Genomic DNA, 16,607 nt, shown 5'->3' with positions numbered 1-16,607 from the left:
CCCTCATTTTACAGATTAAAAACATCAAACCCAGAGATGGAAATGACCATCCCAAGGCCACACTGCTAGTTAATGGCAGAGCTGGGAACAAGAGCCCCGGTCTCGTAACTTCTAGACCAGTGCTTTTTTCTGCCATCTTGCTTCCCCTTCCTCAAGGGGACTGTGCAGACAGTATTGCTCTCTCTTTCTTAGTCTTTACAACTCAAAACACAATTATGCTACCTCTGGCAGCCTTTTTTCATTTGTGTAGGAGTATTTTTAACCCTTTTTTTCCCCAAACCTTTTATAGAGGTTTTTTTAGGAGAATCTTATTCTGTGTCTCTCTGCAACTGCCCACCTTGCAAATGCCACTTGAGAATCACAGAACAACCCTAATCCTGGCTCGTAGGCATAATTGTAGGTGCCAGCTGTGCCCTGGAACCAAGGAAAAGAAAGCAGTAGCTTTTAACGAGATATAATAAATCCAGTAAAATAAGAGTGTTCATTTTAAAGATAATAGATAGCTCAGTTTCACCAAACCTGGGATATTTAGAAAACATCAAAATACCCATTTCCTAACGTCATACTCCTAAGATATTGTTCAATAGTCCACTTAGTTTAATGGAGTAGCAACTGAAATGCAGTGTGCATGCAGAATGTGGAAGAGAGTCTTTGCTAACAGAATTAGTCCACAACCTCTTCCCACCCCCTGAATTTAACCCCGGGACAAATAGCAGCTGACCTTTCAAAATTATGTTTATAAAAACATGTACTTGCCGCCCAAGGTGCTTTTGATTTTCTGTGCTAAAATAGCTCAGGAAAGTGCATTCATTAATGTTAATAGACTGATTTGGCAGTGACTTGAGAGTAAGGAGCTATTTGTTTACTGAAACGTTTTAATGCAATGGTAATTAATATAATGTTGATTTCAGCACGGTGGTAATTAAGACCCACTGTGTGTACTTTTAAATGCAGGCATAGCGTTATTTGTTTTGGAATGATTCTTTTAAAATGATTGCCTTCATGGAGTTGAGCTAACATCAAGTTTTGCCAAGTGGAAACTGGAGAAATCTCAAAGTTCTGTTGCCCACCATAGTGGCACAACAGTAGTTCAAAGTTTGTCTTCTGAATATTTGTTTTACTGTATGATTTTTTTTGTTATTTTTTTTTCTTTGGATTTCATTCTCTAGTTCTTTTAAGAGAAACATTCCACAAACATTTGTTGAGCATTAACTTAAGGGCACTTTACGCTTTTGTATATGTATTTATCTCATTAAGTTCTCCCAGTTACCCTTCGAGATAGGTTTTATCCCCAGCTTACAGACAGGGTATAGTGAGGTTAAATATTAGCTTGTCCAAGAATATACTGGTAAAAAGTGCCAAAAATAGAATAGAAACTGGAACTTTCTGCCTATCATTCTTTTCAACTAGTGGTCCAACTGTCTGCTTCTTTTACAGTCTTTTTTCTCAGTCATCTTACAGCCTAATATTTAAACCATATCTTTATTCACTGTCTTCAGTTCTTTGCTCACTCCTTGATATCTGTGCTCTGGTTCTGAAATATTTTAAGATCTTGTCACCTTTCACTCATGCTCACCGTTAAATCTTTTTATTTACACATGTTCATCTCTTCATAAGTATTTGTACCTTTTATTTATTCCCTTACTTTCAAGGTTTTTCTATGCTCGAATTGTCTAGAACTTAAGGTATTTTTCAAAGTAAATTGCTATCAGCCGTCTTGAGAGCTATCATCTTCCACATTTGAACTTTCATCAATATTTTGAAACTTTTAAACATGTGCTTACCCTGTTCTGAAAAATTATACATAACATTGTACTTCTAAATTTCTATTTTTCCATTAAAGTAATAAATAAGTCGTTCTCAACTCTAGCTGCATATTACAGTCAGCTGGGATTTTTTAAAAAAATACTCGTTCCTGGGCCCCACCTCAGTGATTCTGATTTAATCTCTGTGGTTCTCATGCACAGCCAGGATTGAGACCCATTGTTGTAGGTACTGATAAACTACTGAAGAGTTTTGAGCAATAGATGATAAGACTGAGTTTAGAAAGATGGCCCTGGTAGTCAGTGTTAAAGATGGCTTGTAAAGCCATTGTAAAGGGGGAGGAGATTTCAGGCAGACCACTCTGGAGGCTGATGCAGCAGTTTAGATGAGTCTAGATAAGAAGTGAAAACCTGAAAAAAGGTAGTGGTAAGGGAGAGGAGGAAAGAGATTGAAGAAGTAGGGTTTGGTGTCATCAGTGTTGCATGCCAGTGCGAGAGAGATTAAGGATGACTAAGAGGGTCTCGTGTTAGGAGTTCAGGGTAGGACTTTTCAGCTCAAATGCTCCTCCAGCTCCTCATAGGTTCCAAACCACAATTTCTGTACATGTGAAGGAATGAGAGTGGGATGGATAAACAGAGTACTACTTTATTAGTAGCCGAGCAGTCTCTGATTATGCCAACAAAGCACTCCTTGGTCAACGTGACTTATAGAGTGAAGCTTGGGCCGTATGGGCTAAAGGTCATTCCCATCTTGGATGGTCTGCCTTCATTCTGTCTCAGGGAGAGGTATATGTAAGAAGAGAGAAGAGAGGTCCCCCCTGGACCAAATCTGCCCAGGTCAGCTTACCACAAAAAGGCAGCAAAGAGAGGAGGCTGGATGGCCCCAGCAGGAGTGCTTACCATGGAACATGGACGATATAGAGACCCCCTGCAATTTACCCCTGATAATTATTGCTGCTTACTATGGACTAGGTGCTGTTTTCTGCACTTGACACAGAAACTCATTTAATTTTCACAACTGCTTAATGAAGTAGATACTATTGTTATCATCATTCCCATTTTACAGAATAAGGAAACAGAGGCACAGAGACATATTAAATAACTTGTCTAAGATTACACAGTGGCAGCACTGAATCCAGGAGAGAAGAGGTAGAAGGCGAGGCCTCAAGAGATAGTCCCTTCCTTGTTGCCTGCAATTGGGAACAATAGAAGAAGTTGTCGGTCAGAACATGGATCTGTAGAACATAGTAACCTCACCTGCCAGTGAAGTGTGGTCTAATCAATATTTCAGACTCTGAGCAAATAGTTTAGCATTATCACTTCTCTAATGCAGAGTTAGGAAGCTCGGGTGATGGCCAGAAGCCTGGGGAGAGGAGACTGAAGAGTCCTCTCACTCCGAATCTTATATGCGCAGCCTAGTAGATAATGATGCTACAAATGGGGATGGAGCGTGCAGGAAAGAGAAGTGGTTTGGGGAAATGTGGAATGAGAAGATGAGTTCTGGACATGTAGAATGCGTGGGTAAGGATAAGCAATTAGAAATGCAGGGTTGGAATTTTGGAGAATGATCTGGACTAGAGCTGGGTTTCGGAGACATCCTTGCATAGTTTGTCTCTTCAGACTGCTCCCAAGAACCTTTTTGATTTTATAGCATTAGTCTAGTTCCCAGAGCATAGTGTTTCTACCTCATTAACTATTGTTGAGCATGCAGCACGAAGTGAGAGACTCAGAGACTCGCTGCAGTGTTTTGTCACCTGTGTGACGATCTGTGCTTTGCCAGGATCACAAAACAGGAAGAACAGCATGCTGAAAATTACCTTAAGGTTTCCTGATCCAAATGACTGCCTACTTTCTGTTAAAGACTTGTTTTTTTTTTTATTTTCTCTTTTAATTGTGGCAAAATATACATGACATAAAATTTACCATTTTAACTATTTTTAAGTGTACAGTTTAGTTAAATCCATTTTGCTTTTAGTCTACTCTTGTTTTTTTATTCTCAGTCGCTATAGGGGACCAAGTGGGTTTATACTTCTCCCTGCAAGTATACCATGAAAAAATTTACTTTGTATCTGCTTTCCCTTAGATTCATAAACTTTTGGAAGAGGAAAGAGTGTTTGAGATGATTAATCTAGTCCCATCATTGTTACAGATAAGGAAACTGAGGCTCAGAGAATTTAATGTGACTTGCCCAAGATCATAAGGAGTATTTGCAGCAGAGCTGGGTTCAGTTCCCTGTCTTCCTTGTCTGTTTTTTTTTTTTCATTTCTCAAGCTGCCCATGAAACTGAGCCTCCCTGATTTTGCTCTCTCATGCCCCATTATTTTCTTCTCTGTTGAGAACATCTCAGTTCTTTTGGGGTGAACTTAATGTATTATAATCCTTTCGTACCTTGCATGGCATCTTGCATTTATATATGCCTAATAAATGCTCATTGAGTGAATATTTCGTAGACTTCCAATCATTCTTGTTTTTCTCTCTCCTCTTTCTTAGAGTAGTGCATCCTATTAAATGTTAAAGAAATCTGGCAGATTGGCAAAAATTAAAAAAATTTTTTTTTAGTTTGCATAAATAATAGTTCTGTATCAGGTGTTCTAATCGTATCCTGTCTGCTGGGTCCTAATAACACGCCTTATCTTAGGGTTCTCAGAAGAGGAGGAACAAGCCAAATTTATTCTGAGGTTTGACAAATTAGTTATTAGGAGATTGGCTGTAAGCACTGATTGAGATAAGGGATGGATAGAGCTAAGGGAGGTAGTATTTGAGAAAACAAGAACCTGGATATAATTTCCTTAATCCCTGGGACAGGGCTGTAAGCATGAGTCTTTTTTTCCCCTATTTTTCTCTGGAAACATTTTGCCATATTCATACCCCATGCCCGCCCACCACACATGTTTTTGTTGACCTTTTTTTCCCCCAAACTAAACTAAGACCTCCTGCCCTGCTTAATTGCAAGGCCCCAGGTGTGAAATTCAAACATGCTTGTGCAATAAAATATGTCCCCTTTTTTGACTAATAGTGAATGAAACTAAGCAAATGCTCTTACTTAAGCTGAACTAAACCTTGCAACGTGAAGGGAAAATGAGCATAGTCCGTTAATTAGCATGTTGTCTTTCTCCTCCTTAGGCAGTAGGTACTTATTAGTTGCCTGTGCTCCACCGTCCCTCTGTGCCTTTATCTGACTCTAGTCACCTCCTGTTTGTGATTAGATTTGTCTGCTCCTCCTCTCTCTCCTAAAATAACCCTTCTGAAAGCACCTCAATAGCTCCGTCATTTTAAGATTTTAGCCATGGTTCTCTTTCTTACTAATAGGCTTACTTTCTCTCTAGTGATTGCTCCCTACTATAGGCTGATAAAAGCTTTCCTCATCCCTCTTATCATTTGCTTCATTATGTGATTTCCTTCTGTTGAATGTCTTCCTCCCCTCTGTGGAGCCATTAAATTATTGAGTGCATTCTGTAAAGTTTCTCTCACCTGATTTTAATTTCATGTACCACATTTTTTCTCATCTGAAACTATATTGCTTCCTGCATTTGGATTTCAGAATTTTTTTTTAAGAGATCGCATTTTTATTTATATTTGGCCTGGTTCTCCATTGTCAGTGCTTGTACCATATGGGAAGTCCTTGAGATAGCAGTCATGGTTTCTTCCTATCTTATTAGCTTACGATTCTCCTTCTTTTCCCCGCTGCAACTTCTCACCCTCTCTACTCTAACGCTTTAGGAAGCTACTAAGAAGTTTAAATGGCCTATGTGAAAATGTGTCAGTGTCCTGTTTTACCACATATATGTAACATTTATAATTTATGCTCTGCCTACATCCCAGAGGGATGTGAGGTGGCTTGTGATAAAAACAACAAAACCCACATGTCCAACAGTGCTATTAAAAAGAGTCAGAAAGGGAAATCAGAAACCATTTAAAGGAATCTGTAACACGAAGTACTTATCAAACATAAGAAGAACATTCCTATGAAAAGTGAAAGGACATAACCTTTTAATTATGCGAGGGCTTTGCTCTTTTAGACTAGTAGTGAAAGACTGTAATTGTGGTGTGAATGGTTCTTTGTAGTAACAAAATTACTGACAATGTTTCTTGCTTTTTCCCCTAGAAATTTTTGTTCTAAAATAGGGAACTGAAGGCATTTTTGACAATTACCGTTGTCAACCTCTTCAGTCTGACTTCCTCATTCAAATTTACCGTAACAGCCACCATTCATTGATTACCTGCCGTGTCCCAGACCTGCGAGGGGTTAGAGATGCATTATCTCATTTAGTCCTCATCATTAGGCTGTGAAATAGATGTTATTACTCTGTGTCAGGGATGAGGAGGAAACAGTCTTAAGTAGGTAATTGGATCAAAGTTACACAGGTAGTAAGTGGTAGAATGAGGGTTTGAATCCAGATCTTTCTGGATTCCCTTTCTATTACTCTGTGATGCTTCTTGTTAAAGAACTGTAGTGGGAAGGTTAGCCATTAAACCTCCTAATATTTATCTCCTCTTATAGTTTTTGTTCAATGTAGGGTGTCCTAATTTGAGGTTCAGAGATACGCTTACAGTGGCGTGCTGATTGGTGCATGTCTATATATGTAGGGGATTAAATATTTTTTTTCTCATGTATTAGTATTGGCTTGAAGTTATGAGGTGGGGCTGATTGCCCTGCATTCTCCTTGGAGGAGTCAGGAGAGAGGGAGGGGGGCAACCGGGTGAGGGTGAATGCGTGAGTACTGACCAGCCTGTGCCTAACCCTGGTACTTGCAGTGAGCTGCTGCTTTGAGGCAGAAGGGTACTAACATTTATTGAGACAGACACTTTGCATGTATTATCTCCTCTAATTCTCACAGCAGCCTTTGTGCTAAGTGGTTTTTAACCCCAACTTATAGGTGGGTAAACTGAGGCATGGAGAATCAAGCAAGTTTGTCTAGTCACACAAGTAGAAAATGGAGTCATCAATATTCCATTGGTCAATGCAGGTTTACCTGACCCGAAAGCCCATGGTCTTTCTCTTAAACATGTGCTTAATTCTAACAACAATAATAGCTAATGTTTATTGAGCTCTTACTGTGTGCCAAGCAGGATTCTTCCACTTTCCTGGATTATTTCCTGTAATCCTTACAGCAGTCTTATAAGTTACGTGCTCATTATCTCCATTTTACAGGGGAGTAAGTGGAGGCTCAGAGAGTTGAAGTCACTTGGCAGGGATGAGAAAGCGAGAGAGTAGCAAATCAGGGATAGTCTCCACTCCGAGTCTGCTCCTTACAAAGTGTACTTACAAGAAGTTTCTGCTAGCTCAGCTACACTCTGTACTCTTCCCGCCTCACTTTCCTTACCTGCACCATAAAAATAGAGGAGTTAGTTAGAAAAAAGAGTGTCTGCCTTTTTAGGAAAGTGTGTTTAAGGGGGAAATACTTTTCTCTGAGGAATTGCCTGTGAGTCCGACATTTACCACTGTAGGCCTGAGACCTCGCAGGGCTGCTTCCATCAGTACTAGTCATGACCCTTGGCTGTGATGAGTTCAACAGTGATAATCTCCGCCTCCATTAGCCACTTTAATAAAGATAACAAAAACTCAACCTTTTAATGACCAAGTTGCAAGAATATTTCTTAACACCAGTCTTTTCTCCCAAGTCAATCAGTTTATCGGTAGTGATTCACCTTACTTCTTGTTCTTAGGCCCAGTAGCCTGCAGTTGAGAAGAAGCTTTGATTGCTTTGTTTTGGTCAGCGCATATTTGACTTAGCAAGCATGATGCGGTTCTGAAGCATCTGCCTTTTGCCTTTGGCACAGTGGTGAAGCATATTCCCCTCAAAGGAAGTGACCTTTGCGCTCACAGATCCAGTGTCTCACTCTCCTTGAGTCTCCAATAGTAAGAGCACGGCGGTGCTTCATGTGTAATTCTTTGGCGTGCAGTATACGGCTTTATTGGAGGAAGGAAACAGAAGTGTTGTGTGCACTGAAGTGATAACAATTCAAAACCCACGTACCCATTGTTCTTTGAATTTTTTTCTTCTGTCCGTTGCTGTTGTTCCTTTAACAGAACTCCTTTACAACCAAATAAAACTAAAGAATGAAGAAAGCTGAGTTTGATTCTGTGCTCTGATCTTTACTAGCTTCTATGCCTTGGGCAGGTTATTTACCCTCTCTGGGCCTCAGTTTCCCCATTATGAGGATTAGAGATAAAATATGGCAAGCACCCAGTACAGAGCCTGGCACAGAGCAGATGTTCAATACAGAGAAGCTGTTATTAGTATTATAAAATGCAAAGATGATCTTATGATGTAAAAGCTTGAGATTTGTTTTGTTATGGTAGTAAACAGTGTTTCCCTGAGGACTTCTTTGTACTGCTTATTTGAAATCCAAGGAGAACAGTGGAATAGTGTTTGCAATAAGGAAAGATAGTTCTTTGTTCCCTTCAACAGACAAAAGAAGCTCATTATCGTGTCAAGTAGTGACTGTTGCTATTGAAATGGTTTATTTGTATGTTTTTTTCTGTCTTTTTCTCTAGGGATTTATTTGTGGCTTTTCAGTAGCAACAGGTGCAGCAGCGAGACTAGTGTCAGGATACGACAGCTATGGAAATATCTGTGGGCAGAAAAATGCAAAGTTGGAAGCAATACCAAACAGTGGCATGGACCACACCCATCGGAAGTGAGTAGACTTGCTCAATGACGAACACTATGGAAACTTTGAAGGGGGGAGAAAATCCTGCTTTTCTTACTGTTATAAAGATAATATCTTACTGAATATTTTTATGTGACTCCTGTTGGTGTTTTTGATTTTTTTTTTTTTTTTAACTATCCACTTGAATCTTCCTGTTTTTGGTCTATAAATACATTTTCCAGGAAACAAAATTAGCTGCCATGTTAAAAGGGGCTACCTTGGTGTTTTCATGTGTAAAGGCTTGATTTGAGAGGGTCACTCTTGTACTCTGTTTTCCCATTAGCCTTTAGGTTGTACACTAAGTTTTACCCAGAAAATAAAATAATATTTTTTTTCCTAAGATTGTACTAATGGGAGACAGAGGGATGATAATGGATTTTGAAACATTAAACTTATAACAAAACATTTTGTGATTCATCATTTATAAGTACACGTTAATTTCCAATTTTATAAAAGATACATTTTCTTTGTCAGACTTTAAAACTTATTTTGGGTTCTCAAGGTTCATCTTTTGGATTTCATGAAATTCCTGACTTAATCACCTTTTTTCTTCAAAAGGGCTATTATTTCATTTTTAATGTCTGGGGAAAATATATTTCATCAAACATATTCTATGTATGATGTCAACATATTTGTTCAAACTGTATATTTATGCCGTATCTAGACTTTATTAGACAGATCTAGTAAATAAAGACAGGTCTTCAGAATTAACCAAACTAGTTTTAAGGTAACAGCTTAACCAATTCAATTAATGAACTTTATAGGAAAAGGCTAGGCAAACAAAAACAGTTTTTAGGCTATAGTTCTATTAGGAAGCATTTTCCAGGGTATAATAACTATATTTATTATTAGATAAATCTGTTGGTTAAATCTGGGTCCCTACTGGAAAGTATAAGATTAATTTGATAGTTTCACAAACTTGAAGAAACTTGGTTAAATTGTTAATCATATCTCAGAGACATTCCTCAGTTTAATGAAGGAATAATGAAGTTCAAATAAGTAAAATTTTAAATAATAATAATGAATACTTGTATAGCATGCCATAGTTGACAAGCGTATGATACCACCCTGAGAGGTGGGTGTAGCAGAGGCCTAGAGAGACTGAAATGACTTTCCCAAAAGTCTGGTGGGCAGCGGAATATCCAACACAGACCATGAACTTTTCTCTTGATGTGCACCTGCATCCCGTGACAGGAGAAGTGAAAATTGGACTCTTAGAGAGTAGTTTGGAGGATTGTTTCACTTATCCTTCTTTTTGATTGCTTCATGAAATTAACGCAAATTTTAGGCCTTGTGTTACTTCTTGTAGCAAGACTACCCGTATATTTTTTGTTTTTACTTTTTATTTTGAAATAAATTTTAGACTCATATAGAAGTTGCAAAAATAGTACAGAGTTTCACATATATTTTTTTCTGTAGGTAGTGTCCATGCTGTCAAATCTTGTGTAACTCTGAATGCTATTGACATGTACCAAACATAAAATATTATCATTTAGATAATTGAGGAGAGAAGAGGAAAAGAGCTCTACTCCTTCAGGTCTACTGCTCACATGAGGTCGTAATCATTTTTATGACTCCCTTTATAACTTGCCGATGACTCCAAGCATATTCTCACCGTAAGATTTGTGTAAATGTCACTCTTCACATTTAATCTTATGGAGGTTCATTTGATCAATTTTTAATTTCAAGTCCTTAGGTTATTCTATGTACATTTTGGCCTCTTGGAAAGAGAGCCTGCTTATTATTCCAAAGAAGTGGTTACTTTTCCCTGAATGCTTAGCATAGTCTGGAGCCATTCATGGAAAGCTGTAGGGGAAATGGTTTCCCGAGTATAGCTATGTCCTAACTCATGTCTACATGTTTAAAATTTATTTTCAATCTCTACTTCTTCTCTGCATGTGAGCATTTTAGTGCTGGCTTATCTAAGTATTTCTATCTATAAATGATAATTTTAAAAAAATGAATGGTGTATTTTTGAACATACCTTTTTCAGGTAAGTTTATACTGTTTGGATTTGAAGAGGCAGAAAGTCTGTATTTGTTACCTTTACTCCATCCTCTTCTTTTTCCTGCCAAATGCATTGGTTTTCTCCTTTCTCACTCATTTCTTCATACATCTTTGGCTTTATTATGAATACCAGACCTTTCCATAGCTATAGAATTGTTTTATACTTGTTTTGTCTGCTATTACCTTAATTTGACCTTGATCACTTTCTCCCATCCCTCATCCTCAGACCCTAATACCTGGTACTTACTAGGACCTGCATACATATTTGTTGAATAAGTTAATGAATGAATCCTCTAAAGTCTTGAATACAACTAAATCCTTCTTGCCTTCATGAGTATTGTTTCCTCGATCAGAAAAAAAAATTCCTCTCGTTCTTCACGTGGCTAAATTCTGTTCTTCATCCTTCAGCTCTCAGAATAAGTGTTACTTCCCAAAAAGGTCTTTTTTGATCTCAGAATTTAAATCAGGTATTTAAAAATACTCTCTCACCGTGTCCTGTAATATGTGTAATTATGCATTTATTTGTGATTATTTGTTTTTGTTTTTGTTTTTTTTTGTGAGTAAGATCAGCCCTGAGCTAACATCCATGCTAATCCTCCTCTTTTTGCTGAGGAAGACCGGCTCTGAGCTAACATCTATTGCCAATCCTCCTCCTTTTTTTTCCCCAAAGCCCCAGTAGTGCACATCCTTCTAGTTGCTGTATGTGGGATGCGGCCTCAGCATGGCCGGAGAAGCGGTGCGTTGGTGCATGCCCGGGATCCGAACCCAGGCCACCAGTAGCAGAGCGCGCGCACTTAACCGCTAAGCTACCCGGCTGGCGCTGTGATTATTTGTTAAATGTTTGTCTGTTCTAAGTTCCATGAGAGCAGAGGTGAGGTCTGTTTTGTTCACTGCTATATTCTCAGTACCTAGAAAGTAGTAGGCACTCACTTAAATGTTTGTTAAATGGGTAAATAAATTTATTATCTTAGAGTATGTTCTAAGAAGTGAATTACTGAGTCAGAGGATCTGAATTGTTAGTGCATGTTGCTGAATGGCTTTCCCTGAGGGCTGCTCCATTTACATTCCCACCAACAGTGTCCGAAATTGCTTTATCATTACTAGTTTTTATTTTTACTCATTTGATCAAACAAAAAATGGTGTTTTATAGTTTTAATTTGCATGTCTTTGATTATTCATGAGCGTGAACCTTTTCCCCCCATCTCTTTATTGGCTTCTCATGAAGACTGTCATGCCAGCATATCTGTTCTTGGTCTTCTTATCTCTAATCTTCTCCATCCTTTATACTGTGATGGGATTAAGTTCTTTAAAATACTTTTTATTGTCAATTCCCTGCTCGGGAGCCTTTCCTTAGTGTTGTTTCCTATAGTATCAAAGAGCCCACTCAGCCCCTGCCCTTCCAGGCTTCCCATAACCAGACCCATTGTACCTATTCAGTCTTCTCTTACTGTTTCTTAGTCTTTCTCTTACTGTAGTAGTATTGTTGTCCCTGCTATTCAGTTGATTCTACCTCTGTGCTGTTCCCTCCACCTCTCTGCCAATCTCAAGTCTTGAAAGACTTCAAGTGGGTCTCATAACTAACCTGTATGTGAAATATTTCAAAGCTAACTTTATCCCATGGTAATCTTTCCTTTATTACCTGAACTTTCCTACCTCACCGTTGTTTTCCTATTGCCTTTAAGTTGTTCTCTAATTATATTGTGTGTTTCTCATTTGCCTGTATTAGTTATCAGTTGCTAGGTAACAATATGCCTTAAACTTAGTGGCTTAAAAGAAGACACATTTATTATCACAGTTTCTGCGGGTCAGGAATCTGGATCGGGCTTAGCTGAGTCTCCTGCTTTGGATTCCCTCACAAGGCTGCAATTAAGGGGTTGGTCAGGGCTGGGGCTCTACTGGGGAAGTCCCCCTTCCAAGCTCATGTGGTTGTTGGCAGTGCACAGTCCTTGAGGATTGTTGAACTGAGAGCCTTAGCTCTTTACTGACAGCGTGGATGTCAATGCATGCTATCTGGGCCTCTCCATATGGCAGCTTACTTCAAAGCTAGCAAGGGAGAGCATCAATAGAGTCATCAATAGAAAGTAGGCTAGCAAGATGGAAGTTACAATCTTACATAATGTAATTATGGAAGTGATATCCTGTCCCCTTTGCCATATCCTACTGATTAGAAGCAAGTCGAAGGTCCCACCCTAACTCAAGAGGAGGGGATTACTCAAGGGCATGAATTCTAGGAGGTGGAGGTAATTAGGCATCTTAGAGTCTGTCTGCCACACTGCCCAGCTCTGTCTCCCTGGAGCACCATGTTTTGTATAACTCTGGATTTGAGCACCCAAGAGTTACTTCAGAAGGGCTTATTGAATTGCAATAAAATCAGAAGGAGCAAAGTCAGGAGAGAAATGGGAGGGGGAATGCCTTTGACCTATTCTAACCAGGAAATATAAGATGCCAAAATGACTATAAGAATTCTATTAGCAGTAAAGAAAAGGCAGTATTTTCTTTCCTTATCATTCTAATTGTAATGTGTTTTTTTCCTCCAGATAATATTTTTCACCTGATAATATATTTACTGTAGTAATCAAGATGTATAGGAACATGGCAGACAATATTTTATGAGATACAGGAAGGCCTCAACTGCAAATGGATTATGTTCCCAAAGTTGATTTTTAAGTTGGTTGCTTGAGATGTATAAAACTTTTCTGCATAGAAACAATGCTATAAATAAGGTTCTAAGGCTGGGTCAACTCAGTAAAGCTCATTTATTTTAGAACCATAAAATGCCAGAGATGAAAGGGATCTTTAAGATTATCTAGTGTGTACTCCTTAAAGCATCCCATCAAATATTTGTGAGTGCCAGCTAGGGCTGGGAGAAGAAAATGGCTTGTTTTGTAGCTGAGCTATGTGATAATGGTGGTAGTGGTACTTGTAGAACAAGGTATGGCTTACAGCCATTTTTTTTTGGTGGTGGAGAGTGGGGTGGTAATAATATATTTTGAACTCTGATTGACAATTCCAAAAACATCTCTTCTGCTACATTCTAGATTGCCTACCATTTTCAAAACCATAAAGCTAGACTTAGAGTGTATGTGCCAATTTTTAAACAGAGAATTATTATTATTATAGAAATTGTTCCTAGAGAGGAAACCCCCTATCTTCCATGTCATTTTGGATAAAGAAGGGATGCCTCTAGTTCTAAGATACCTGACTTAGTGGATATGGGGTCTGTGCTGGGGCAAAGCATCTGGCTCTCTTGGCCCTGGGGAGACGATTGGAGGAGGGGAGGTATTGTGTTTCTACCATGGGCGTTCCCTTGTCCTGGGTGTCTGGGGTGGGATGGGAGAGGCTATGGCACCGTGGCAGTGGCTCTTAGTGTGCATAGGTTATTATGTAGGCATTACTATATCATTATTAGAACTCTGTTCTCCATTCTGTAAACAATCCTAACGTAGAGCTTGGTGTTCACTTCCTTTGTTACCATAAGCAGTTTTCCCAGAGTATCTCACTTATCAATATCGATTTTTTCATAGAGGTTCTAAAGATATATTTTTTGCACAAATCTATCTTTTCTTCTTTATCTTTTTGTCTTTCCTCTAAAGAAGCCATTTAAAGTCCCAATCACTGATAAAGGCTCTGTGGCTCTAAAATGCCTCTCAGATTTCAGATAATCAGTGTTAACAGGTTGTACAGGAAGTAGAGGTCTGAGGAGGTTGATGGCATGCATGTGTGAGTAAAATCTATAGGGGGCATTTTATTTGAGACCTTTTTCAATTACCTTCACAACCTTTAGCAGGATATCTAGTTTGAGTTTTACTTCTTTTCTTTAACTGTCTCATTCCCCAGAAATCCACAGCATAGACTGTTTGTGCTGGAAGGGGCCTTGAGATCCCTGAGCCCCTTCATTTCACAGGTGAAGAAACTGGGGTCTGGGAAACATAAGTGACATGATGAAGACAGTAAGTCAGGACCAGCGCTCCACTCTCCAGGCTGAGTCTAGTGCTCTTTGTGTGACGTCCTGCACTGTCTCTGGTAAGCTACACAGTGATTCTGGTGTTCCACCTTCTTTGCTTTTGGGGCCTCTCCCTCTTAACGTGTAAAGATGAAGGCCACTTGGTAGAACATGGAAAGAAGGGGAAGGTTATATATATATTAATAAAGTTATAAATAAAGAAACTTTGACAGGAACCAAAGCACCTATACAATCTAGGAAGGCTTTGAATAATTTGAAGGCAATCTTGTCTGTTTCCTTCCCTGTCAGATAAAGAATATGAATTTTTTTAGGGGCCAGCCCGGTGGCGCAAGCGGTTAGGTGCGTGCGCTCCGCTGTGGCGGCCTGGGGTTCGCTGGTTCGGATCCCGGGCGCGCACCGACGCACTGCTTGGTGGGCCATGCTGTGGCGGCGTCCCATATAAAGTGGAGGAAGATGGGCACAGATGTTAGCCCAGGGCCGTCTTCCTCAGCAAAAAAAGAGGAGGATTGGCGGATGTTAGCACAGGGCTGATCTCCTCACAAAAAAAAAAAAAAAAAAAGAATATGAATTTTTCTTTTTTTTTTTTTTTTTAATAATTTTATTTATTTATTCCCCCAAAGCCCCAGTAGATAGTTGTATGTCATAGCTGCACATCCTTCTAGTTGCTGTATGTGGGACGCAGCCTCAGCATGGCCAGAGAAGCAGTGCATCGGTGCGTACCTGGGATCTGAACCCCAGGCCGCCAGCAGTGGAGCGCGTGCACTTAACCGCTAAGCCATGGGGCCGGCCCAAGAATATGAATTTTAATGATGAAATGAATTATTCTCCTTTTATATTTGGATATTTTTACCATTTGTATGTTTTATTAATTTTTAATTTTTAATTTTTTGTAAGATTAGCCCTGAGCTAACATCCGATGCCAATCCTCCTCTTTTTGCTGAGGAAGACTGGCCCTGGGCTAACATCCATGCCCATCTTCCTCTATTTTATACGGGACGCCTGCCACAGCATGGCTTGACAAGCGGTGCATCGGTGCACACCTGGGATCTGAACCTGCGAACCACGGGCTGCCGAAGCGGAGTGTGCCCACTTAACCACTATGCCACCGGGCTGGCCTCTGTATGTTTTAAATATTTATTGAAAAAACGTGTAGCTTAAACTGATAATGTTACTTTTTTTTTTTTTTTTTTTGGTGAGGAAGATCAACCCTGAGCTAACATCCGTGCCAATCCTCCTCTTTTTGCTGAGGAAGACTGGCCCTGGGCTAACATCCGTGTCCATCTTCCTCCACTTTATATGAGACACCGCCACAGCATAGCCTGACAAACGGTGCATCAGTGCCCGCCTGGGATCCGAAACCCGGGCCGCCAGCAGCGGAGTGCTCGCACTTAACTGCTACGCCATGGGGCCAGCCCCGATAATGTTACTTTTTAGTAAGATAATTGATTAATAGATAGTAGTCTTATTTTAAAGAAATGGCCTATGTTTATTTTTTCTGCATGGATACAGAATAGGACTTGAGTGACCCCTGATTACCTTCCTTAAATCTCCGAGTTCTGTAGGTTTAGTGTCTCTGGTTCAGTCTACCTCATAATTGATAATTAGCTTATTAACTTTTATAAAGGCTTATTTAGGGGGTTGGTAGTGATATTATACTGATATAGATACTGTGTTGACTCTTTAAACTACTCATGAGAAAATTGCCAAGCTTTCTGGGCCTACTCCATACCATATAACCATCTATTTTAGAAAGAACATTTTTCTTTTGTTAATGTGTAAAACACACCTCTTTTGAAGACCTTTTAAAGAGTTATCAGTTCTTTTTGACTGCATACCTGTTCCTGTTTGAAAAAGAAAAAGAGCTAGGGAAGACAGAAAAAATTTGCTGAAATATTTGCTTTAAGGACCCTTTTAAGCAGTTGAGTTCTTCATGTTTATGTGACAAGGAGTTATTTCTCTTCCTCTCTATGACTGAAGTCAAATTACTGTCTACTGAATGAAGTTAGAATAACTTCAGAATTTTAACAGTGTGGCCAACTTTTGAACTATGGATGGTTTTAATTTTCCTTTATACTTCTTTTTTTCCTAAATTTTCCATAATCAATATATGTTATTTGCATAATGAAAAAAAACTAAAAAGAAAAAAAGGCATTCACAGTCCCTGTCCTTGAAGAGCTTGCTTTCTAGTGAGGAAGAGACAAAATACACAGATAAACTGT

The 16,607-nt window shown here is 39.2% G+C and overlaps 1 protein-coding gene across 3 annotated transcripts in view; it reads left to right on the top strand.

Annotated features, from left to right (window-relative positions):
* SLC44A1 (solute carrier family 44 member 1) overlaps positions 1–16,607 on the top strand; it is a 182,224-nt gene that overhangs the window by 51,499 nt on the left and 114,118 nt on the right. For all 3 annotated transcript variants that reach the window (XM_087419364.1, XM_087419363.1, XM_087419362.1), the window contains exon 3: positions 8,263–8,405. In XM_087419364.1, coding sequence (XP_087275490.1) covers positions 8,263–8,405 — 143 coding nt within the window. The remainder of the gene's footprint in view (positions 1–8,262; positions 8,406–16,607) is intronic.

The sequence above is a fragment of the Ceratotherium simum genome, chromosome 29, assembly GCF_057802395.1.
Source record: "Ceratotherium simum simum isolate JZ-2026a chromosome 29, ASM5780239v1, whole genome shotgun sequence".
Taxonomy (NCBI): domain Eukaryota; kingdom Metazoa; phylum Chordata; class Mammalia; order Perissodactyla; family Rhinocerotidae; genus Ceratotherium; species Ceratotherium simum.
Note: the sequence above shows the minus strand (reverse complement) of the source record. Positions and strands in the feature narration are given on the sequence as shown.